A 27,166-nucleotide genomic window follows, 5' to 3' on the forward strand; every position below is an offset into this window, starting at 1 on the left:
GTTGAGATTTTATAACGATGCTTAAATCTGATTGAGCTCCAAATAATTGTACAGCAGGTCCGTTGTCCTCTGAATCTGTGTCACAGTCTCGTGTGGCTACTGTTCTTACTTGTTGAGAATTTGGGGGTTATAATGTACACTGTGATTTCTGTGATCCAATAAGAGAAAATCTTTGTGAATCCTAACTGAAACTAACAGCATCTCACAGACTTCAAACATATGGTGACCCACCCACTGTAGTTACACTCCTACATGTGAAACTTACGGACGGTTTCATTTGAGTTCAAAATAACCCCCAACGCAGGCTGTTTTTCAAAGAAGTGCACAAACAAAACAACAAAGATGTAAATGGACAGATGCATCTACTCAGATGCAAGAATAATCCAGGACCCATGTGCATTCTAATGCCGCTCTGGGCAGATAACCTCACACTGTAACTGGAGTCTTGGTGGTGTTCAAGTCTTAATTCAAAATGAAGAATTGCACTATCCTCCGTGGCTTGAGAAAGATATATGAGCCTTGGGCTTACAAGCACCTTTAAACCTCCAGAGGAACTGAAAAATGAGTGGTCGTCTGTCCAAAAACAAAGCAATTTTTTTTAAAGTTCCTGAAAAGATTAAATTCTGGAAAGGTATGATTTTCTCTCCTCAACAGTCTAATGCTGCACTATGCTTTTGCAGTGTATCTGAAAGGGGTTGAGTTTGTTTGTTTTACTTTTATATCACTCTACAGGTATCTGATGTGTGTTTTTTCAAGATAATAACAAGCAGGTCTGTTTGTGAAAATACCCCAGCTCCCACAGTTTTTCATATTCTCGCTCAAAGCAATAGATGCAGGATAGGCTTTCTTCCCCTGGAAACACCTCGACATTAATGGGGTGCAACTGGCACACAGGTATAAGATAGCCAGCGAAAAAGGCTTTTTAAATGAGACATATTGGCACAGACAGCAGGGGAGGTTGTGTCAAATATTATAATAAGCTTGTAATACACTTTCTATTGAAGGATTGATGTCTTGTACATCCTTGCTGGCATTTAAGTGGCTTACACTCCTACTTTTTAATTACAGCAAAATGAGCTAGTAGATATTAGCAGGTACCAGAGTTTCATCGTTTTGGCAGGTCGTTGAGCAGCCTTTTTGTAAAGTAAAAAGTGGCCTCTCAGCAAATCCTTAGTTGGCACACGTTAATATCAATCAAGGTTGATGTGTTGCAGTGCTTGATATGGATGTATCAAAAACATACAGAACATGACACCAGTTGTTTCTGCTGCTCAGTGGTAGAAGTATTGCTATAGTTTTACCTACTTTACATACAGATGAAGTTCTGCTACAAAACTGTTGGAAATTAGTCGAATCTTTGCCTTTTTTTGAAATATCAAATCGTCTTACATTTTAGGCCCGCAGTTATTCAAATGAAACCATCTGAGAAGTTTGAAGGGAAATGTTGTTTTGGTGAAACTGCTAACAACTTCTAGACATCTGAAATGTAACAAGTGACTCCAACTAGACACTGCTTTCCTGTGAGGAGTCAAAAGCCAAAAAAGGTTGGTTTAACCTAAACTATTGTATTTTATAAGCTTATTGTATGTTTTATGTATTTATTCAAAAAGTACTATAGCTGTAAAATAAATGTAGTGGAATAAAAAGTAGTCCACAACATTTGCTTCCAAAATATGGAGAAGTAGAAGTATAAAGTAACAGAAAAGGAAAATACTCAATTTATGTACAAGTACCTAAAAATTGTGCTAAACTACCGTACTTGAGTAAATATACTTAGTTACTCTCCCCCACTGCTGCTGCTGCCGCTCACCTGAATGATTAACCTTGGAGGTATGAAAAATGGATCTCTGCACGCCTCCCTCTAAATCCTTCATGGTTTAATTTTTGCTTTACATCAGGGATTATGTTATGCTCTTTATCCAACAGAGAGAAGGTGTCACATTGAAAAAGTAATGTCTTCCTCTTTTTTTTTTAGGCAATACATCTGAGAGGATTTTCCTCTGCACCCTGCAGCTCACAGAGTGCCAACATCCTACACAACTCTCCTTGCTGTGCTGGTACATTAACGTATCAGGGTTCGGATGCACCACCAAATACACCATGCAGATGGATTTACTATCTCCACTGCATCCAATACTGGTGGCTTTGCAGGAGTGGGGTCACAGGAAGAGAGACAGATTGAATAATGCTGTCTATATGAGGGCAAGCAAGCCGACCGAAGTGCAGAAATTCAGTCTGCATAGATTTCCGGTATCCGACGCTTTTCAACTTTTAAAAAATGACCATACAGGTGACTGTACAAGGTTTAGACCATTAACTACAATTTGCATATATTTTGCATTACTGCAGAGCATTTGTAAAGAGTACCTCGTTTTTAGATTAATTTCCTACCTTCCATTTCACGCCACTGGTTTCTATTAATTTCAGTACAGTTAGAAAATTGCAAGATTCAAAATTTGCTTGACATAGATCATCCATCACATTGAGCATTTTGAACTTTTTCTTGAAGTTACATTACATTATGGGGTAACGCAGCATGAGCAGGGACTGATTTTAAAACTCTTCATCTGTGTGTCCAAGGAAACTGTGACATCTGAGAAATGAGTAGACCCACTGTACAACTTTTTTATTTGTTGTTTATCTCAAAGGTTGGATTTCCCGACAACATGTATCTCATTTAGGTTCAAAGTTTAGTAGTTTTAAAAAAAACATTATCTCACCTCACATGATCTTTCTCAGCAGTTTATTCAGTAATTATGGAGATGTAGATGTCTCAATTCTCATTTTTCTTTAAGGACTTCTTGTCCATGTTAGTTTAAAACTTGCTTGTCAGCAACTGTTTCCCGGGTCAAGAATAAAATAATAATAAACATCTACAGTTTCATAACAATATGATTGAAAGCTTCAGAGCAGTGAAATGGTTTTGTCAACATAGCCTCGGATTGCAATGCTTTTTTAGAAGGTGACTAAAATCTCAGATGTCAGTGTCTTTGAATGCAACACCAAGGTCTAATTAGATCCAATGTGAATTAACCATGACATATACAGGAAATGAAAAGAAAGCACCATTGTGACCATTTTCAAGTCTCAGCAGGTTATTCTCATACTACTACATAAAATTGATGGTTGCCTAGAATACACTTTAGAAAATCAATGTATAAACCTGTAGTATGGCTTAGAAAATTGAATAATGTACAGTAAAATATACATAACTTGAATTGAATGAGCTTTATGACAAAGTAAACTCTAAAAAACTTGTAGAATTTATGAGTTATTGAGTCAAACAAACCTGGTCTACTCTGTATAATGACTGCTGGCGAGGCAGACTGAGAAAAGGTGGCACTCGAGGTGGTGAGAGGTTCTTGTGGGCAGGCAGGACCCTGTGGTGGGCTGGGAGAGGAGGCAGAGTGGGCTGGCCCACGCTCAGAGACACTGGCATGGGCTGGCTGATGTGCAAGGGCTGGTAAAAGGGCAGCCTGCGCAGGCTGTGAGAGTGGAAGTTGTGTGGGGGCAGAAGAGGCTCTGCACTTAGGTGAGATGGCTGAAAAGACAATGAGAGGAAGTTATTTTCAGTAATTCCAGCAGTTATGTGTTATCAGATATGGCAGCAGTACACAGGCTTTTATCATAGGTGTTACTCATCAACGTTAACAGTCTCTGTTGTATTTAAGTGCCCCAGTAAGTCATGACAGTGTGACAGTGAGCCACCTTGCCCAATACTTGCAACCTGAAACCAAAGCAGCTAAATGAAATTCCACAGTCAGTAAGTGTATGTCCCCTGTCCCCTAAGGCAAGGCAAGGCAAGGCAGCTTTATTTGTATAGCACATTTAAACAACAGGGCAATTCAAAGTGCTTTACATAAAAACAGTTAAAAAAACAGTTAAAAAATAAAAACAGATAAAACACAAGAATAAAACAGTTAAAAATAAAAAATAAAAACAGATGAAACACAAAAATAAAAGTTACAGTGCAGTATAAGAAATAAAAAATTAAGAAATTAACAACCATTTAAAGAAAGGCAACATTAAGACATATTAGATCCAACTTTTTAACACACTGTTACTTGTCAACCCTTTTTCCTCTTTTTTTCTGACACCTAATTGACAAAGTTATTTATTAAATTAATCAAACAAATATTCAACAAATTAAATGATCATGGAAATAATTATGAGTTGCAGCCCTAGTTGTAATGATTGTAGTGCAGGCATAAAAGGTAAAACCCCTTTAGTCATATAGTTCTCATTAGTGTGAAATAGCTGATGTCAGAATCAGTCATAAAACTCGAGAACACATTATTAAATATGACGTTCTGAAATTGTGAAAGCCAGAGCCTGACCACATGTCCTGACCAGCTGTTACCTCTGCTCCAGAACAAACCAATAACACCTAAAATGGCCGGAAAATTTGGCTGCTGATGAAAACACAAAACACCACACACACACCACACACACCACACACACACACACACACACACACCCACACACACACACACACACACACACACCACAAACACACACACACCCACACAAACACACACACACACACCCACACACACACACACACACACACCACACACACCACACACACCACACACACCCACAACCACACACACACACAAACACACACACACACACACACACACAACACACCACACACACACACACACTACACACGCCACACGCAGACCAAACACAATGCAGATGTATTCAAAGAGAGATGTTGACTGACATGAGCGAGTGGGTGAAGCGATCATAATAATAAGAACGGACAGGCTGTTTCAGACATTGTGTCATTCTGGTGGACTGAATAATACTCAACATGAACTGGATGAACCTCTATGCTCAATTATAGTATATGTATTTAACTTCTATACACAGTTGTAGATACACTACAGTGCAAACACAGATCACAAATCTCATCCACACATTCATTAATAAAATGCCCTTAGTTTTGTTAGACATATTAATGATAGACCATCTCCTGCTGTGCTTATCATTTCCAAAAAAACAAATCAAAACCTGCTTTCCTCCTCCGCCTGAATCAATCAACTTTTCTCCCTACTTGTTTTTTTTTTTAATCAAAAACAAATATTAAGGGGGCTCAAATATCAACATCCTATGTTTTTTTTAAATAGAGCAATCTCTCAATTACATTGTCTCTGCTTCTTGTCAACAAAAGCACAGTAATTAATATATCTCAGAGAGAAATATAGTAAAGTTGAGTCAATTATCTGGCATCTTGTTTTGTCAACAAGCCTGGAAGCTTGGAGTTTAGTGAGAGGATCTAATAGAGTGTAATTACAAAGGAAATCAAATCAGATGGGCTGTGATAGAAATGAGCACACAAACACACACACATATACCGCAAACATATTTGTGAATAAGAACTTACAGTATAAGCTGATACATATTGATTAATGCAGTAACAGATATATTGTAGGGAGTGACTCACCTTATAAATGTTGACTGCAGAGGGTTTGGGTAGAGGCTTGCGCTGTGGGGTGGGCCTGTACATGGGGCTGGTTGGCCTGTTGGCCTCTATGGATCTATAAGAACAACCAAAGTACTTAAATGTCCAATGAGTAGCTGATTATTATTATTATTATAATTATAATTATTATGATTTACAATAAATGTGTTTGTATATTTCAAATAAATGTTTCAGGTTAATTTAGATTACATTTCTGGTATATTCACAAAGTTTAACTGTAGATGAAAAATACTTCTTTTAGAATTTTTCATTAAAAAAATGATTCTCAGCTAATCATAAATGAAAAAAACAGGCTTGACGTCCCCTGTTTATAAATATAATAATAATATAACAAACAAGAACAGTTTAAGATAATTTCATTTTTGATACACAAAAACAAGCATTTATTGATTTGCCAAACGTTATGTAGCCATCCAGGTGCACCCAAGCCAAAACTTTACAAAATAATAAAGTAACTAGTGGAAATAGAAGACAAGACGTAGGAGCCAAACTGATACCTGAGTTTCTCCAAGGTGCTTTTCTTATTGGTGAAGATGAGGTGCAGCAGAGTCTTTCTCTTCAGAAAGATGATGACGGTGGTTACCAGAAGGCTGACCAGGGTAACCAGGATTGCCACAGTAATGACCACACTGTCGGCTGATGCCATATATGACAACACGCACATTAATACACACACACGCACATCTACAGCACAGAATGACAGGACAATGCAAAGACTGTTACAGCTGGGCCCCGGTCAGCAGCACAGTTTGTGATTCACATCTTTTACACTAAGGACTGAAATGCCAGACTGTACACAGTGTAATGTATTGCTGTATTGACAGGGTGTTGTGTTATAGGAAAGTTACATTCCAGTCCAAACCACACATCAATCCAGTACTGATGATGTCTCGATGAGCGAGGATAGAACACTACCTGCTAGTCTCATTGGCCCACTGTCGATGCTCCCACCGAAGCCTACTTTCCCACAGAATGGAGGGGCCCAGTGTGCTTCACAATGGCAGTTCATCTTGTTGTTGCACACCTGCAAACAAGGTAGTTTTACTATTTATTACATGCTATACTGTAACTCCTTTTCTCCTGCATAAAATACTATCAAAGGCATTTATATCCCTACAGCTAAACTCCAGATATAAATTATGTCTGGGCCTGAATGAAAACTGAATTAGTTTATTTTATTTTTCATAAATAAACTACTGTCATTCAGAGACTTTCAATACAAGAAGAAACTGGCCTTGCATGCGAGTACCGAGAGTCATAATAGATAAAACGTGCTTAGGATTCTGTGAAAGCCTCAGGTTTTTAGTGCAGAAGTTTGATCCTGGAGGAGTCCCTGGCAAGGTAACACAGTCCAGCTGTCAGTTGCAGGGAGGATGGAGGAGTGAGAGAGGTAAAGAGGGAGTTGGGCAGCTGTGGGACGTTTACATTTAGCACAGACGTGCAGTCAAGTGCCTTCCCTGCCTCCAGGTCATGGACACTCCTTCATACTGGGTGATGGGGTTAAGAGGCACTTGGGGGGGCTCAGAGGAAGGTATGATTTTATGTGTGTGTTTAGGGAAAAGCAAATACAATCTCTATGTTTTGTCAAAAAGACATATTATCTATATCTCCTGATTAACACTCAGAAAACCTTAAATGTGAAATAAGACTAGGTACCTAAGTCTTTAAAATCCTGTATAGCTGAAGATGCTATGCTCTTATGCAGATACATTATATCCACTCTATGCTCATTTGCAAAAGTAATTTTACTATGTCTGAGGGTATCTCATATGGTTAAAATGGTAATAAGATGGAACTGCAATCAGTCCCTGGCTCTATCTTCAGTTTCTCACAGTATTTGATATATCAGAAAAGATGACACTTCACATTTGGATCTATTTGTGTTATTGTAGATGGCTATATAGGCATATAGGGTATAGAAAAGCAACACATACAGATACCACCTGAATAAAGCCAATGCATTCCTGGCAAGATAAAGTGAGTTGACTTGCAGGCAAAAAATATTCTTTAAAATCCCACAGTGAATTCAGATAATCACTTCTATTCCAGTCAGGTCTCATACTGTGTGTGAGGTGTTTGAGAAAATGTCAGACAAATTGATTTGGCAGATACTTCTGCAGGGGGCAAAATGAAGCTCAAGTCCAAACTCTTAATGGGAAACTGTTTCCCTTTACTTCATTTCTCTTGCAAAGTATTTTCTATGTTGTTATTATTATTGCAGTGAGCCGATCAATTGGCAGCTTTGTTGTTGAGCACATTTTTTTATCGACGGACTGATTTGGTTCAGGGGTATTTGGTCATTTACAAGCTAATAAGAAAAAAGTCTAAAGACTATAACATTTTAGGATCACAGCTTTGGTTTCTCATTGTATATAATCTCTGCACCGTAACTTGCCATACTTTCAAGATTTATTTTGTTGTCAGTTCTGCTTCTTATTCAATATGGAGGGACAGAAAGAAAAGGCAGGGGAGAGAGATCGTATGACATGCAGCAAAGGGATGTAGCCTGGACAGGAACCCAGGCTACTACGGTAAGGACTCGGCTTTAATAATATGCCCTTTACCAAGTGAGCTACAAGGGCGCCCCTCAATTGCCATAATTGACAATAAAGATCAGAGGTTGCTGTAAACTAGCCCCTTGTGAGGGTTTTACTCTACAGCTAAACAACAAAGTAAATGGAACATAAAACACCCCTTTTAAATTACTGATATGATATACTGAGAGAAAGGTGATAATTTCTTGGCAGGCAGTGTTACTTTTATACAGCAACCAAACTACTATAGTGGTCTTTCCCTGCAGTGCTGCTCTATATGTTCTCTCACTGTACAGTCACAAGATGATCGACTACACCTTAAGTAGACCACAAATGATGCTGTTAAATGGGATTGATTTAACCTGAGTAAGTAATGAAGATTGTTGGAGTATCCGCCATTACTTACATGCTGCACTGTAAATACACTTTTGCTCTGCTATTGTGTGCAATTATTGGGGAAGTAAGATTTAATTTTGTTCAGTTAGTCAAAATGTAACTAAATAGATAAATACAGAGTCTATCCAGATGAATTGCACTGTTTCACAGGCTGCAGTGTATAATTTAACAACAAATATTGAGCTAGTAGGTACTTTGTACTCACCCCACGTCCATTGCACTTCCCAGAGCACTCATGCACACCAAAGACACTGACATTCTGGCACTCGCGATTCAGGCACACCTATAAAGAGGAAAGCGTCATTAGGTATTTTTAAGAGACATAGAATTGGACATATAATGGATATGAATGAATATCTGTCTTGTATGTGCAGTTTTAATAGCAGTTGCATGATTTATACCTGCTGCATGATCTCTACTCAAATAGGAGAGTAAAGTTGCAGTTTGCATGGGTATAAACAAAAGTAACAATTTGATTGAAATGTATGAATTAATGTAGAATTAAATGGAAGTGGAATACCATTTTTTAAATTTACCAAATTAAACAACTTTTTCAGCTGAAAGTGCAGAGCGTCACTTAGGATAGCTGCACCACATACACATCACAACCCTTACTGGAGTTGATAAGGTGAAGACACAAAAGGCACAATATCCTCCATACCTATCCAAAGCAGTACTGAGCTTTTCCTCAAATTGCCACTGTTGTGTGGGCCATGTGCTGCCAACTTAATGCCTGATTGTCATTGAAAATAGAAAACCTTTTAAAGCACAAAGGCCCATGACAAAGACCCACCTTCAGGCCAGCAACATTTCAAGATAATGTGTGGAGCTCACTCACATTTTGCAGAGACCAGCAACCAGGAGACAAGCTAACTTGGCAGACTGCCATTTTGCTCAAAAGCTCAAAGGTCATTTAGCTCCCAGTGACGTAACTGAAAAAACTTATGAGGAATCGTAGGACTGTAAGACATTACCGTTTGGTTCCATAGTCCAAAGGTGGACAAACCAGACAACACATTGCACAAAACTTATTTTCTAGGATAACCTGGGCCTCACACATTCAGCCAAATTTCAAGCACGTAGGCAGAGCGCTGGCTTTTCACCACCTAAATCCACAGTTGCCAGGGGATTGGCAAAAGCAATCATCCAGTTGTTAAAACTACTGAGGAGACACCATAGGTATCTGTAAATAAGCAGGTGCTTATTTACAGGCCCAGACTTGACCTGGCCAGGTATTGGCCATGTGTAAAAACATGTGTGATATTTTCTCTGTTACAGAAAATGGTGAGAAAGCACAATGTCTTGCACAAATTACTTTTTTAAATTTACACCACAAGGGCTGGTGTGTGGAAGACTCCTCAGGCATAGAGTAATAACTCAAACTGCCTTGCTGTTTATGCACCTAAACAACATTTTACCTGGTCATAAGGAGAGTAGAGAAGCACGTGGATCATGCAAATAAGGGGAAAAGGTAGAAGTTCTGAACAGGGAAGCTTACTTTTAAAGTCGGTACTGGTGATATACAGTATCACAAAAAAATAATGTTTATCTACAGTGGTGTGAAAAAGTGTTTGCCCCCTTCCTCATTTCCTGTTCCTTTGCAGTTTGTCACACTTAAGTGTTTCGGAACATAAACCAATTTGAACAATAGTCAAGGACAACCAAGTAAACACAAAATGCAATTTGTAAATGAAGGTGTTATTATTAAAGGTGAAAAAAAATCCAAACCACATGGCCCTGTGTGAAAAAGTGATTGCCCCCTTGTTAAAACATACTATAACTGGGGTTGTCCACACCTGAGTTCAATTTCTCTCGCACACCCAGGCCTGATTATGCACACCTGTTCACAATCAAGGCACTACTTAATAGGAGCTGCTGACACAGGAAGTCCACAGAAGATCCTTAAAAGCTACACATCATGCCGGACCCAAAGAAATTCAGGAACAATTGAGAAAGAAAGTAATTGAGATCTATCAGTCTGGAAGGGTTATAAAGCCATTTCCAAAGCTTTGGGAATCCAGCGAACCACAGTGGAGCCATTATCCCACATGGCGAAGACATGGAACAGTGGTGAACCTTCCCAGGAGTGGCCGGCGCCCAAAATTACCCCAAGAGCGCAGCGACGACTCATCCAAGAAGTCACAAAGACACCACAACAAACGTCCAAGAAACTGCAGGCCTCACTTGCTCAGTTAAGGTGAGCTTCATGCCTCCACCACCAGGAAAAGACTGGGCAAAAATGGCCTGCATGGCAGAGTTCCAGGAGAAAACCACTGCTGAGCAAAAAGAACATCAAAGCCGTCTCAATTTCTCCACAACAAATTTGATGATCCCCAAGACTTTTGGGACAACATTCTGTGGACGAGAGACAAAAGTGGAACTCTTTGGAAGGTGTGTGTCCAAGTATATCTGGCGTAGAGGAACACTGTATTTCATAAAAGAACATATACCAACAGTAAAATATGGTGGTGGTAGTGGTGATGGTCTGGGGCTTTTGCAGCTTCAGGACCTGGAAGACTTGCGTGATAAAAGGAACTATGAATTCTGTGTCTACCAAGAGATCCTGAAGGGAATGTCCGACCATCTGTTTGTGTACTCAAGCTGAAACGAACTTGGTTCTGCAGCAGGACAATGATCCTAAACACCCAGCAAGTCCACCACGAAAGGCGAAGAAAAACAAAATGAAGACTTTGGAGTGGGCCTAGCCAAAGTCCTGACCTGAATCCTGAGATTGTGTTGGTATGACCTTAAAAAGGCTGTCATGCTTGAAAACCCTCTAATGTAACTGAATTAGGACAATTCTGCAAAGAGAGTGGGCCAAAAATCCTCCAGGACGCTGTAAAAGCTCATTGCACGTTATCGCAAACGCTTGGTTGCAGTTGTTGCTGCTAAGGGTGGCCCAACCAGTTATTGGTTTAGGGGGCAATCACTTTTTCACACAGGGCCATGATGGTTTGGATTTTTTTTCACCTTTAATAATAAAACCTTCATTTACAAATTGCATTTTGTGTTTACTTGTGTTATCTTGATATTGTTTAAATTGGTTTGAGTTTCCGAAACACTTAAGTGTGACAACATGCAAAGGAACAGGAAATGAGGAAGGGGGCAAACACTTTTTCACACCACTGTATTTATTTATTGATATAAAGCAGCAGAGGAAGTTGGTGACACTGTATGCGCCCCATATCATATGCCCTCACAACCAGTTTTCCATTAATGCAGGACTAAGAACAGATCTTGTAACCTCATCTGGAGAGACAATTAAGGAGGCAAGTTCTCCAGCCCAAAGCTCTTTTTCTGCCTCGCTCTTGGCAAAAAAAATAGGCCCTGATGTCACTGGCGTGGTGTGGGAGGTTTTGAGGGCTGCACATAGAAGGAGAAAAGTCGAGAGGCACACCTAATTAAATATTTGTTGCCATAATCGTCTTATCCAGCCCCGGATCACTGGATTTGCTCAAGAGTTAACTTTATTAGTCTTTTTATTTAGGAAGGGCAACTTCTCTGTCTCTGCCTTGGCAGTACTCTTTAGTCAGCATCCAAAGGAATACTACATAGACTCATATAGTTGTCAGGTGGTGTGTATTGTGCAGAGGGGAGACCTACTGTTGAATCATAAATATTGAGCATTGTCTGTGCTACCTAAGAAGAATTAACAAAAAGTTGAAATAGTTGACAGTTTGAAATACCCTGGAGTAACACTTAACATTAGACTCAGCTGCGACCAGCAAACTAATGACATCCAAAAGAAACACCAGAGACACAGATATCATGTACTGTTTCAACGGCTGCTTTAACATGTTCTACATTACTAATCGGGCCGAACTCACACTCCTAACCAACACTGCTTTCAGGATAATTGGTCTCCCTACACCAACCCCGCAGAGCTCCAGTACAATAAGGCCATTGAATGCATTTCAACCTAATAGGACAAGAAATCACACACACACTCAATCACCATATTAACCTACTGTTCTCCAGGCACAGGTACAGAGCACTGAGGTGGAGAAGGACTCGCTTTGGGAAAAGCCTAATCGCTGTAGCCATAGCCACCTTAAACAATAGGCCTCGCTGAACAGGCCTGAGTGTGTACTATAGTCTGTCATTGTACAGTATGTTGTTACTGTGTGCTATTTTATGTACTGTTGTCTGATGTATATAGTGCTGTGAAAACGTAGGACAATAAAGACTAAATAGAGTCTCTTTAAAATGTCTCTTTAAAATTAAATGATAAACTGATCACTCACCATGCCATCTCCACACTTTGTACCAGCCAGAACTAGCCCAGGATCAGGCATGTCATCACCCAGATAAACATGAGTTCCTCGACACAGGATACGCCCTCCTTCTTGAAGCGGGATGTTGGTTTCAATAGAAACAGCATTTGTTCCAATCACTGGCCGGTTGGCTCCTCCCTGGCACTGAATTTTGCCACATTTTGCGTCCCTGGATGCAACACAAACATTTACAATTTTTCTCAATTGTTTATACACAAATACTTGTACTTGTGGGGTGGCAGTAGCTCAGTCCATAGGGAGTTGGGTTGGGAACCGGAGGGTCACTGGTTCAAATCCCCGTATGGACCCAAAAAGTTGGGAGCGTGGATTGGTGGCTGGAGAGATGCCAGTTCACCTCCTGGGCACTGCCAGGTGCCCTTGAGCAAGGCACCGTACCCCCCCGACCGCTCAGGGCGCTGGTTCAGCTGGCAGCCCACTCACTCTGACATCTCTCCATGTATAGTGCATGTATAAGTCCTGAGCATGTGTGTGTATTTCAGGCCTGTGTGTGAGTACTAACAAAAAGTGTGTACACAGAGTGCAGTACAGTAATTTCCCCATTGGGGACTAATAAACAAATTATCTTATCTTATCTTATCTTATGACCACAACATGTAACTCATGCACTAACCCCCTGAACCAATTCTGCTACAATTCCTGCTTTACACTCACATTGCAGTTCTAAATCACTTTTTTTTTTTTGTTGAAATTATAAACAGTTAAAACAATCACAAACAATACGCTGAGACAGAGGAACACGTCCCAGGGCCAAAAAACACAGAGAGGAAAGACAGGAAAGAGGGACACAAAATAACACATACATGAACAGACACACACACTGACAAGGGACCAATTCTATTTGACACACTTTTCATGAAGAAATCTCTTGTTTTCACAAGGAATACACCGCCATTCAAATATGCACACTGACTCATCACATGGGCAAATACCTGTCACACAGTTTTACAATTAGCAATCAGAGTTTTAGCATAAAAGGGCAACAGGTGAGCTCTTCTGTTTTGGAGCAATATATGCCAACATTGGAAACAGAGCCAGAGCCAGAGGAGTAAGAAGAGGAGGACGGGGAGGACGAGGATGAGGAAGGCCAAGGACCTTAATCTCTGATGAGATCTGGGCCACTTTGGTTAACCATGGTCTAACGATGAGGGAGGCTGGGCAAAGAGTACAGCCAAATTTGAGCGGGTACACTGTAGCATCCATCATCCGGACTTTCCGAAATGAGAATAGGTAATAAATCTACTCTCACCAGACAATTACAGAAATGCATATCAATACAGTACTCAATTGTGTGGACAGTTCTGTAGGACTGTAAAATGAAGTTTCAAGTATTTGGGAAATGTATTGCTACTTTGTATTTCTAGACAGTATTTACAGTATTTTACTATTTGTATGGCAGACCTGAAAGATTACCAACACAAGGTGGTCGGGAAGGTCTTCTGTCTCCTGAACAGGAAACTGAAATCATGATCATGGTCCATAACATTAAAGCAAATACAAAGAAAATTTATAAAAGATATTTTAAAATATTGAAAGGGTAAGCTTATCAACACTGGACTGTGTATTGTGCAGAAATAATCTGAGGATTACAGTTATTTAAGATTGCTATGACAATTTTTTCAATACTTTAAACACTTTTCCTAAACCCTTAATGCACCATCACACACACACACACAACACACAAAAGGCAAAACAGTTAACTTCATGCTCAAAATCACACATTGTAAACTAAACTCTAACACTAATTTTCAAAATATAATAATACACTAACACAATACACTATGTCTACCAAAACACTGCAAACATGTCTCAAAATCAAATAATTCTTCCAAAACACTTACATCTGTTCTCTTCCAACAGGAACATTTAGTCAGTCATAGCCAATGTCAAAAAAACACTAATATAAGGTGGAGTTACAGAAACTGCATTATTTTGTGTCAGGTCTGCCCGTCTACAATAGATAATAGCATATTGTATTGATCATAGATTGTGTTTTACACTGCAGTTTCTACATTTTAGTTTTGTTGGGTTTAGTAAATACATGCATATTGTCTCTTTTGCTGCAGAAATTCAAGACAAAAATGAATGACCCATCTCAGAGTAGCTTTATAGAATGTCCCGTTTACAGTATGAAAAAAAGGAAACAGAATTGTCCTGGTACTCATCTTCCTATCCCTACTTTCTTTGTATTCATCTTTACTGTATTGTTCTTTTTCCACACAAAATCAGCCCAAACAGGTCCTCTTTTACTGTATGTACAACTGTAACATTTCAGAATCAGCTTTGGCCAGGTTTGCGTAAAACAAACAAGGAATTTGACTTCGGTTACACTAATCTTTGCTCTCAAAGCACAACACTCACTTACTGTAACATTTAAAGAATACTGTAAAAACAGATGGTCCTGCAATTGAAAGAACCTCAACACTTGAGTGTGTTTCCTACATAGATGGGAATTAGCTGTGATTGATCTATTTGCATAACTTCAATTAGCTGTTTCTCTCATTGACAGTAACAATGGAATAAAATGCAGGCAATATATTTGTGTTTCAATTTACAATATGAACAGCTGTTCACTTTGACTTTTGCCTATAAGTTAGTGTTAGAACATGATGTTATCTGTTCTGACACACAGTGTGTAAGCATTTGCAAATTTGTCAATAAAAATCCATTGTTTTGGTCTTGGTTGAGCTTGTAAAAACTGTAAGCAGGTCTATAGGGTGCCATTTAAACGCAATTCAGAAAGAGTCAAAGAATTGCAATATAACTATGTGCAAGTGAGTCCTATACATTCCCACAATTGATGCATACTCTCCACACTGAATACATTATACATATTTCAGTACTGTAATCATAATGATTGTGCTTCACAATAGTGACCACTCCATGTCTATTTCTGATATTGTCATGTGTGTTTCAGAGAGTCCTTGAGCGAGAGGTGGCTGCAGTGGAGCACCAGGTCATCTTCATTGATGAGGTTGGATTCAACCTCACAAAAAGACAAAAAAAGGGGAAGGAATATCATTGGCCAGCATGCCATTGTTGAAGTCTCGGGCCACCAAGGCGTCATCTATCACCATGCTACACTTGGCCCCTACTCCATTGCCCATCTGATCACATTCCTGGACACCCTACACAACACACTCATTCCACCAGATAAGATAGATGGCCCAGGGCAGCTCAGGTATGTTGTCATTTGGGACAACGTAAGTTTCCGCTCTGGTTCGTAACTAGTTCACTGCTCACACTTTTTAGTTGTTTATCTCCCTCCATATTCTCCATTCCTCAATTCTATATTTTTGTGGATGAGGTGCTGTGGCCAGACCGAAAAAGAAGAGAGGATGCAGCATAGAATTTTTTTTTTTACTGTAACTGTATACAGTAAATTCTTCTTTTTTGTATGTAGACCACTGTATGTGTAACTTTGTGTTGGTTGGTTGTACACTGTGTACATTGTTTTTGTGGGAAAATAATTTTGTTACCGTGTATTTGTATGTTCTGAGTATAAAACAATATTCAAATATTTTACAACACACTTATGTATGTACTGTATGTTATAAGTGTGAAACTAAACCCAAAAAGTCATTATGAAGAATGGAGAAGAAGTGTTTTCCATTCATTATAGTGTTTTACATTGAGTACATCAGTGTTCAACTGGTTCTTATGAATGTCTATTCATATCATGGTTTGTGTGTCATTTGAAAACAAAATACCATTTTGAGAAGAAATAACATTGTTTTTAATGTAAAGTTTCATTTTGCAGGAGAATTGAGGGGTTATGCCCATTGAGTGGGTTTTTTGATTTGTGTGTAGAGTTCTGAGAAACGAGGCATGCTTTCAGAAACTGTGTGTAACCAATCGAGAAAAACTGTAAAGACACATAGTAAAATTCCTTATCAATAAACCCCCAACCATAAAGGCCTGTCAATCACTGAAAAAGATAAGTAACTGTAGATACAAAAGACTGCTGAAGAGAGCTGCAGTGCTTCAGTCCTCCGGTCATTAAAGCAATTACATCAATTAACAAAGAGCTTGATTACAGAATTCGCCCAAAGGGAAAAGATCTTTAGAACAATTAGCCTACAAGAATAGCATGAAATGATTTATGAATACTCTTCTAGTCCGTAATTAGCTGCCATTTTCCTCAAATTACATTTTTCACCCATGTAAACTTTTGTTTGAAGATCACATGTCAGATTCCACACAATAATGAAGATTGCTAATGACGCCACTTAAGCTACTCAGTTGCGTTTTGCAGTCATTTCTTTGTACCTCTACCACATCAGTACAGCTGCACAGTCTTACCTTGCATCACATTTGGCAAAGGAGCCTTTGGAGTCCTTCCCACAGTTCCCATAAGGATCACCTGCGGAGTTGACTCGCTCAAAGCATATCCCAGGGGCAGGCTTGGCTCCTGTACACAAAGACAAAAAGCAAAATACAAAATATAATCACCTAAATTAAGTGAAAGGTTTTCCTTATTAAAGTGAGTATGATGTACATGTACATGATGTAACCTATTAGTAGCCATTGATTTACCTGGTCCCCACAGGGTGATGCATTGTTGCTCATGAGTCTGGCAGATGCCATTGTAGCAATATCCTTCAACGCTGTGGCAGGCGTGTCCATCATGCAGATAAACGTTGGCTGGGCAGTGAGGGTTTGCACCAGTACAAAACTCTGGCAGGTCACATGAGTTACTAGAATCTCGACACATGGTCCCAGCTGGTTTCAGCTGTGAACATATACAGGACAGTACAGTAAGCCTTTTCAGACATGGAATTTCCAGAATTGCTGACTTTATCTATCTGTTAAAGTCTATGCTTTTGGTTAAAAGTTTGGTGTCTTCATTTAAACGTGGCAGGACTGTTGTTGACACATTTCACTCTAAACCAAAAATATGAACCGTATTGTAGCGCTAAATGAAAGAGGATTACCGATGTCATTAGGATTCACCCTCAAGGAAACATAAATGTCAGTTCTGAACGTCATGGTAATCCATTGAATGGTTGTTGAGATATTTCAGTATGGGTGCGTAACATTACGATCCATAGAGCCATGCTGCTAGTGTGGTTAAAAATTGGATTTTACAATTGGTTTTGCAGGTGAAGGTTTTATTACTGACCACTGTGAGCGTGAAGTATGATGTCCCCCCACCTCTCACTAGTGGTTCTATTAATAATAAGCATTGTTAAGTTCAAGTTCAAGCACAAGGGTGTGCTAAAAAGTGTAATAATAATAAAATAAATGTAAGTCTAGAATAACATATACTATAAAATAACAACATAGGATAATACTATACAATTTGTAATAAAATATTTAAATGTGTATAAGATTTATGTATGAATAAAAGCTAACCTTATATAACTAGGAGCTAACCATAAGTGCACATAAGTTGCGTTATAGCATCAGGGTTTCTTATTGCCACAAAGTTACATTGCACAGTAGTATTACATATGCAGTGACATTTGTATTGCACATTGCCATACTGATTATTGTTACATGCCATTTCCAGAGTTCAGTAGTGTTATGGCAGTGGAGAAAAAGCTATTTTTCAGTTTGTTTGTGCGTATTCGGGGTAATATGTAACACCTGCCTGACGGGAGGAGCTCAAACAGTCCATGTCCAGGATGAGTAGTGTCCTTGACAATGTTCTCAGCCCTTTTCATACTGTGGGTCTTGTTTAGGTGTTCAAGTGATGGCAAATTAGTGCCGACAATGTCCTGACATTGTCAGGATTCTCTCTATCGTGCACCTATAGACGTTCACCAGCAACTTCTGGGGGAGGTTAGCTCCCTTCAACCGTCTCAGGAAGTAAGGGAATTCTTTTGTTTGTCTACTGCTGCCGATGCAGTGTCAGCCCGAGAGGTCCTCTGTGATGTTGACTCCCAGAATCTTGAAGCTGGAGACTCATTCCACATCATCTGCCTTGATGGTGACAGGACTGAGAGTGGACTTTTTCATGGTCCAAATATTTTATAGACTTTAGAGAAGATCGATTAGGTTGATTCTAATTTTCCAATCACATCCTTTATGTTAAGTGTTTTTCTGGATATGCATACCGTAATCACTTTGCATGGAAGATTTTTATTTTTATTGTGTTGTGTTATTGTGATTTTAAAACACATTTTTATAGAATAATCGTACATGAAAAGAATATTCAATAATGATCTTAGCATTTTGTGAGTGTTTTTCGTATCTTTGTTTCGTATCTTACCCTGCAGTCTTCACAGCACTGTCCGTGGGCGCACACAGCGTCTCCCTTGAGGGTGCATGTGGTGGCGTTACAGCATGGGTTCATACATTCCTTGAATGAGGGAAAGAAAACAAAATGGTTAACAACATATGGACCTGATCTGGAGTTGCTCTCTCAGCTGGTCTCCTGTTAGTTCAAGACTTCCAGGTCAGGGGAGCACATTTCCTGTCTGGGGATTCCCGCCTTACTTACTCTAACCTAGAGACCTTTGGATTTGAATGGATGTATATTAACTGAAGCTCGTATGCTCCTGATTTGTGAATTCTTGTGAAGACTTTTGGACCAGTGTTTAATGCAATGACCAAAAGTAGGAGCTGTGAGGCAGAGATAGAAAATAGAAATCAGGTGTAGCACTGTTAAGATCTTTAACTCTGATTTGATAGTAGAAAGATGTGGCAGAATTGTCAATTCGTGCGCCGTGGACAGGAGCAGGAGTTGGGTTTGAAAGGCCATAAGAGGCGAAGATTGTAGCCACTTCACCACAATGACAAGATCAGCTGGCTACTGGCAGAAACAGACAAGAAGATAGAGGACACATAAGGAAAAGTTGAAAGTGTAGTAATGCTGTAAAATACTTCAGGGAAGGTTTTGCAATGTTTATCTTTTATTGGATGCCAAAACACATCAGCTTTGTCGCTATCATGCAGAAAACAACTCCCACTAACATTTATCTTCTCTCAACGTCTCTCGTGGGGCTTTAAGGTAATAAAAAGATGTGTTGAAGGCTGGGAACTGGAGGCAGCTGGCTTGTTGAATGTCTAATTTTCAGTTGATGTGTGGTTTTATGAGTCTGGCTGTTTACCTTTTGGCTTTGACGTAAGCCTATTGTTTAGAGAGGAGAGAAAAGGTTGCTTTCATCCCTCGATCAAAGTGGGCTGGCAGATAAAACAAGCAGGCTCTTTGTGGTGACATCATTTAGGTTATGGAGGGGCAAGCTGGCACAGATAGAGTTGGCAAATGTAAATCATACAGTTGGTTCATTGGTGGTCAAACACAATGGTCAAACACTCCGCTAAAATCCTACCTACAGCCTGTAAATGATGGAGTACATAGTCATAACACCATTTAATTAAAAATCAAATACATTGTTCAGTTTGAAGAGTTAGTTTATCAAAATTACAACAACTTAAATGCCCACTCAAAGATGAGTCTTTTTTACAGAAACAAAGCTCTGGTTAATCCTGATTAGGGATCAACCCTGATAGCCGGTTCCATTTTTCCAAAATACCCAGATTTTTTAAGCTCCAATGCTAATGCTAACAAATCTTTTATCTAGCCTTTTCTTTCTAATTAAGCCTTTTAGTTGGCGCTGACCATCCCTTTATTGGGTTAAAAATGACGAACATCACCGATCATATCACCTCTAGTTAAATAAAATTAATTTGGTAATTGCTAAAATGAAACTTGTCTGTTGCTGTGAAATGCTCACGGCAAGCCAGTGTCTTTAGTGGTCAAGGAAGGAAAAGTCGGGGGAAAGTAACATCACTCTGTAACACCACTTGACGACTGCAAGTGTGTTTTTGTGGTTCAACAAGACCAACTGAGGGAAGATTCTAGAGAAATGATCATGCTGATTGCATTACGTCAACTTAAGCAAAATCTCCTAGTTAAACTTTAATGCTTATAATATCAATATTTTAAGCTTATCAACTTAATAGCTCTGTATCGTGACCGCCACTATTCTGCATAAACAACTTGTGAAAAATACAGTGTAAAAGTCAGTAGGCAATACATTTCAATCTATCAGACAAATATTTAATCAATTTTTCATCTGTTCTACTGATTTAATTTTCAGGTTGTGAATATCAATTAGACTCAGACTGCCACTAAAATCTAAGGGCTTTAGGATCTGAATCTTTTGAGTTATTTTAAACTTCAGTTACCTACAAATGTTAAAAAATAAATTTGATAATGTATTTGAAAGGATTCAGATTTGAGAAGCAGATAATTAAATGGGATAATATTATTTTTTGCCAGATGAAGAGTTGAAATTATCAATTAATCAGTCAAAGGTTAAAAAAAGTTTAACCAAAAATGCCACACCTCAGTGGTTCCACCATCTCAAATAAGATGATTTGGAATATATATACAGCATTAAATCGCCACACAGCTGCCCTGGCTATAACAGATGGATACCTGGTTCCCACATCTGATTCTCACTTCACTTCCCAGGGTGCATACAGTGTGTGTGAGCCAGAAACAAAATGTGTGTGTAATTCTAACGAAAAAAAAACAAAACAAAAAAACTATTTGAATCCTAAAATTAATTTTCAAATGGGATTTTTTTTTTTTTTTAATATAAATATGTTGGTTAATGTTAGGTAATCTCCCTCTTCTCACCTTGGCCTACCCGCATGTGAAAACAAAAAGCTTTTATCATGTCACGTCTGATTAACAATTCATTAGCGGCAAGGCAAGAGCACGAAAAATTAGTACAGGGGGAGTGACAGGCTGCAGCTGGAAATCGGAAAAAGAATGGGAAATAGTTTTAACATGACTTTAAAAGGTCTAAGCGATGTCACTTGTTTTTTAGGCTACAGAATTTTTTGTCGCACACAGAAAACATCTCCTCACTATTTGCTAGCTCCCAGTCCCCTGAACACACCGTAAAAAACACTGGTCTGGTCTCTGTAGACAGCCCAGGGTCCACAAATGCCAACAAAAACAAACCGCACCAAACTGCATCACGAAACATATACAGTGTTCCAGCCAATAACCAACAAGAGGAATTTGGGGGTGGGAGTTTGGGGGGTTGGTGCGTGGAAGTGAGGGGGAGAGGGCAGGATAAGGAGGAAGGATATATTGTTTGACAATATTTTGAACGTCAACAAGAAGGGACATCACCCAACATCGCTTAGAGCACCTTTAAACTCGACATCCACTGAGCCAAAATGATTATGTTATCATTAGTTAGCTCGTTCTTGTCTCCTAACTGCGTTGCAAAGTTATAGGAGCTTAGTAGCTTCATGGAGACAGTTAAAGTTAATGTTAGCTGCCCTACAGCTGTCAGAGTAGCTTCAACTTTCTAATAGCTGTATTCTCAGTAATGTGACAATCTGCAAGATAAAGGTTGCTTATAAATCACTGAAATAGTAGTGACAGTACCGCTTGGCTTAGTTATCAATGCTGTAAGCATTGTGGCTAACACTTTTGTTACTGAGTTTGTGACAAATCGTTTTTACTGTGCTTGCTAACATGATGTCATTGTGCTTACCGAGCACCGTTAGTCTTTACAACAGAGGCGTTCAATACGCTTATTAGATAATGTTTCATTACAGAGTTTTCTGCTGACTTGTGTTTGTCGCTATGTGCTCGTGGTGGAAAATGATAGTAAACGGAGAGCGGTATGTCAGAAATGCAATGCGCTGTAAGGTAGGTCCCCTTCAATGCCAAGCTAATGTTGGAAGTCTCTCAAGTGGACAGAACGTGGAACAACAACCACATGCTTGTAGTGGCACTGACAATGCATAAGCCTTAGTAGTATAGTACATATTAATAACAGGCTGCATTTGAGCATTAAATATTCAAATATTATTCAAATATTTAAAAAAAATAACAAATGAAATTTTAATGGTATAATAGAGGAGGATTGACAGCTCTAGTGGATACGTGCATTAGAGCATGCCCAGTTGTTTGGGTGGTAAAGCCAAAGAAAGCTTATTTCAGCTTTGAACCGAACACACTTTTGTTTGTTTCCTTTGTCACACAGTGGTTTGATCAATGGGCTTTCAGCAAGGACATGACATCACTGTGGCAGCTTGTCAGAGTACTGTTCTGCACATGTGGGAGACTAAGAAAAGGTGTGATGTAAACAAAACACTTATATTGGAGGCCTCGGGTGATTTGCTGAGCTTTCAGGCTTTTTTTGCACGGCAGGTTTTGATGCTTTTAAGCTGCATACACAACGTCAATGTCAATAGAAAGTTTAACCTAAAGTTTGTTATGGTTTGTCGGGGGGTCTGAGGGAGCAGATGAGATCTGTAGTGGTTCTGGATGATTGCTTACAGGACAGTCTTTGTTTTTTTTTTCTGGACTAGGGTCTTTAGGGGAAAAGCAAGTTAACAAGAGAAGAAGAAGAAAAGTGCACGCTGACGTTTTTTTATCATGATTCCTTTCTACCCATTCTTTCATTATGTTTGAGTATTATTATATATTAATTTCAGGAAGTAGTTTACTGTATATAGAAATTCAGAATCACATTACCTACACTTCACTAAATTACGATTCACCAAAGACTTGTGATTGATTTTCTGAGCTGCTTTTGTGTTTTTACTTTGTTTATTCAGCAAGAACATGTCTTCGTTACACACTGTTTCACATTTACATAGTTATACAGAGCTGCTCAGTACAACCACAGTGTTGGAGACTGATGCAATCCACTGAAGCAGGTTGGGATGAAGGCATCTGGTCTCCACCTTACCTCTGGCTCCCCGCAGTCACACTCTTCTCCCTCCTCCACGTAGCCGTTGCCGCACTTCTGGCCACCGTAGAGCACCTTTACCTCGGGCATGTTGTCCAAACACATGCCCACGCCTTTCTCTAGACTGGCAGCAAGGTCCTTCTTACTGCATGTACTGAACACTGTTGGGAATGGATACCTACAAGAAGAATAAAAAATAAGATTGGCTGTAATGAAAGAATTAAGAGACATGACAAGGTTTATTTTCTAAAACAATTCCACAAATTTGCCCGGGTCAGACAAAATCCTGCTTTGTGTGAATTTATTTATTTTTTTGTTGGGAAACCAAAATGATCTGGAAAAAATGGACTGAAGAGGCCTTTAACTCCCCACAGCAATAGATTTTCAATCCTACTCAATACGTAAACAGGCCACTAATGTCCAGAGAAACATTTTCTCTGGCAGCTACATTTTCAAGAGGCATATCACGGCACCACTGTGACAACTGAAGCAAGTTGGATGTGAATACCTGTGTGTGTTAGCATGTGTGTATGTGAAACTTTGACAAAATAGTGCAACCAAAACCACATAATTTCTAACAAATTAATTTCACTCCTTGGTATCACTTACCTTAAGGGCTGACTAATGTCTACTTTATTGAGGAAAGAAGTTGGATTTCGTAAAGAATACGAGAAAATGTTATGACTTTAAAGATGAAACTGTGTAATATGCCAATAACAGCTGTGAAGCCCGGGGGAATGGTTCTCCTGCTAGAGTGAGCTTTTGCAAGTTTAGGAACCAAAAACCAGAAATAAATAGGGAAAACGAGATGTGATAAGTGAAAAACAAAACAAAAAATGTAAATAAGTACGAGAAAGAAACAAAATTATACAGAGTGGGGCCAGAAACAGACCAAATGACACTGAGGCATGTACAAAGGGACTGAAAACCATCTATGCCTAAAATTAAATCATGGACCAGATGTGGGGTCATAGGGGTGACACAGACCACAAAACAACCATGAAGAAAAAACTAAATGAGACACAAATTGAAGGGCAAAACGACAACACAAAATTACTAAAAAGGGACACAAAATTACCACAAAGAGACAGAAAAGGAGAAATGGAATAATGGACAAGACTGCTTAACCAAAACAACCACAAAAGCAAAATGACACAAAGAGATGTTCTGTGTCTTTTTCAGTTTGGGTGTCTTGCTACTTTGTAAGAGGGATGGGAGGGTTTAAAACTTCTTTTTCCGTTGTTTCATAATCTATCTGTGGCTGTAGGCTATTTGGGGTTACAAATAGCAGGTAATTATTGATAAAATTTCATATTAGAAAAGTTGCTTTTGGCATTCATTTATAACAATGAAGGAACAATGTAACTTTTAATTGTGCCTTTTAAAAAGGCCTTTGTCCTACTTTGACCTTTCCAAACACATTGGCAGTATGAAACAAAAGCCACAGGACATGCAGCATTACAACATAGTGTAAAATAATAACCTTAAAAAAAACAACCCTCAACCTTGTGCTTCATGCAAGCTAAGAAAAAAGAGGAGCGTCACAAAAGGACTGACAGAAAAGCAGGCTTTAGGGCGTAAAATGAGTAGCCCACAGCTCACACAGTCATATTGGGACATAGTCTAGCATCTAAAAGAAGATGTGGGGTGGGAGGGAGCAATGGATAGCAGAGAAGATTGGCAGACCTGGCACAGAGAGAGGCAGCTGGCATTGGATACTTGAAAAGCTTGACTTCAGACAGAAACAAGTCATACACGTACTTATACAGCGATAGACTGACTGGGGTCTTCAAACGCAACAGGGCACGGAGACTGTCTGCAAAGCTTGCAGCTTGACGGGGCAGATTTGTGAAAATTAAAAATTACACAGAATATGTTTGTCGAGCCTGGCATTGGACAGAGGGGGAGGTTTGTGTGTGATGCTTTGCCTTTGCCTAAGGGGGATTTGGCTGATGCAATTGCATGGATATTTCACTGCTGTTACTTGACTATAGTGAAGCTCCTCCTGAGGGGACTGGAGATAACGGTGTCAGCATTCAATGAGAAAGAAATCCGCTTTTTTTCCCCAAGAGAACACATTTTTCCAGAGAACATGGAACACATGGAACATGAAAAAACATCCTCTTCTAATGGCCAGCCATAAGTGAAACTGCTGTGACAACCTCACTCAGACTCTCCACCTTTGAGTGTTGGCTTTCATCTTTCACTGACCAAAATCCAATCTACCTATCTGTCTGTCCTTGTCTGCTCCCATAATCCACTTGTTAGAGCTGTTTTACCACCATAACACATATAGAAAAAGAGCTTTGCTGCCCTGTGCATTGAGACCCATGCACAAAGTCAAGGATAGACTAAGCAGATCAAACTACGTCACAGAGAAGACCAAGCCCCTTGTAAATAGCACGCGCTGCCACTGATAACAAAACACTGGCATGCTTTGGGATCTGCATGAGGGGTTGGAATGTGTATGAGGGGTAAACAAAGTCTGTTCTCAGTAAACTGGCATTACAGTTTTTTACTAGGATGGATTTCTCAATACTTGGGTCACTTTGTTTTTTTAAACTCTTCACACAGTGAGCACAACAGAACTATATGTGGGCTAAACTGGGGATCATTCATCATCGCTTTGGCACAAAATGCATTCAATGACTACAGCTTTCAAATGACATTTATTCTTTCTCACTTCAACACAACAACTACCAAAACTCTATGCACCTACAGGCCAATTTGCACATGCTAACATACTGTTTTCTAAACTGTCAAAGTTAAGTTTAAAACAATAAAAAAATAAAAAAATGAATAAGACAGCAATTTGCTACATTTCTATAGTAATAATAATTTATTTCAAATCAAAAAATGAAATGCTATGAAAACAACTGGACAATTGGACTAACCACAGCTGATTCTCATTATGGCTTAACACCTACACAGGTGTTACTCTTTCAATTTCATGACAAAAGGAGACAACCTCAGAATAGTTGAATTAAAATTGTGATGTAAACATGGCCCCAGCCAGAGATGGAGAAGTGGCTGAAAGAAGAAGAGTGGCTAAGAGGGGGGCGAGGAATTCATATGTGTGGTGGAAGAAGAAGAGGAAGATCAAGAGCTGTAGTCTCAGATGAGATTAAAGCTACTGTAATTATAATGTATAATGCTGATCATGTAATCAATCATGGTGTCTCAATGAGAGAGGCTGGTCAGAGAGTGCAGCCAAATCTGCAACGCTCTTAAGTGGTATCTATTGTTAGAGTTTTCTGGCAAACCAACAGGTAACTTGTATTTTGCATGGCATCTGACTGAGCTGCACATTACAGAAGTAAATTGAGCAAAGCCTGCAAACCCACTTGTGTGTAATTGTTCTTGTTTTTCTGCTAAGGACTCAACAGCTACCTCACAGGTGGGAGATGTAGGATGTTCAGGAATGTGATGTGCAGGAAACTGCCATTGCCGATATGGTCATCAGAAACAACGACATAAAACTCACTGAGATTTGCGACAGAGTCTTGGCAGACAACGGTACTTTTGAAAATATTCACAGTGTAAACATAACAACTATTGCCAGAGTCCTGAAAAAAACATCAGGTCAGGATGAAGAAGTTGTATACTGTGTCTTTTGAGAGGAACTCTGAACGTGTCAGGCAACTCAGGAACCAATATGTCCAGGTAAGGTCACAATACTGTAAAATACAGAACTCTTTTTTAACATAACCAAACACACACAAAGACATACATTTTAGGTAATGTACAGTATACTACTGCAATAGCCTAACTCATATGCTG

General features: G+C 39.2%; 1 protein-coding gene across 3 annotated transcripts in view; it reads right to left on the bottom strand.

Moving 5' to 3' along the window:
- adam12b (ADAM metallopeptidase domain 12b) overlaps positions 1-27,166 on the bottom strand; it is a 95,513-nt gene that overhangs the window by 4,592 nt on the left and 63,755 nt on the right. For 2 of the 3 annotated variants that reach the window (XM_032541410.1, XM_032541409.1), the window contains 10 exons: positions 23,387-23,564; positions 18,928-19,017; positions 17,250-17,445; positions 17,016-17,124; positions 12,666-12,864; positions 8,627-8,704; positions 6,407-6,515; positions 5,989-6,175; positions 5,453-5,546; positions 3,290-3,541 (listed from right to left, as the gene is read on the bottom strand). In XM_032541410.1, the coding sequence (XP_032397301.1) occupies positions 3,290-3,541; positions 5,453-5,546; positions 5,989-6,175; positions 6,407-6,515; positions 8,627-8,704; positions 12,666-12,864; positions 17,016-17,124; positions 17,250-17,445; positions 18,928-19,017; positions 23,387-23,564 (1,492 nt within the window). The remainder of the gene's footprint in view (positions 1-3,289; positions 3,542-5,452; positions 5,547-5,988; positions 6,176-6,406; positions 6,516-8,626; positions 8,705-12,665; positions 12,865-17,015; positions 17,125-17,249; positions 17,446-18,927; positions 19,018-23,386; positions 23,565-27,166) is intronic. The other variant, XM_032541411.1, reaches the window with a different exon arrangement.

Source organism: Etheostoma spectabile, chromosome 17 (assembly GCF_008692095.1).
Source record: "Etheostoma spectabile isolate EspeVRDwgs_2016 chromosome 17, UIUC_Espe_1.0, whole genome shotgun sequence".
NCBI classification, from domain to species: domain Eukaryota; kingdom Metazoa; phylum Chordata; class Actinopteri; order Perciformes; family Percidae; genus Etheostoma; species Etheostoma spectabile.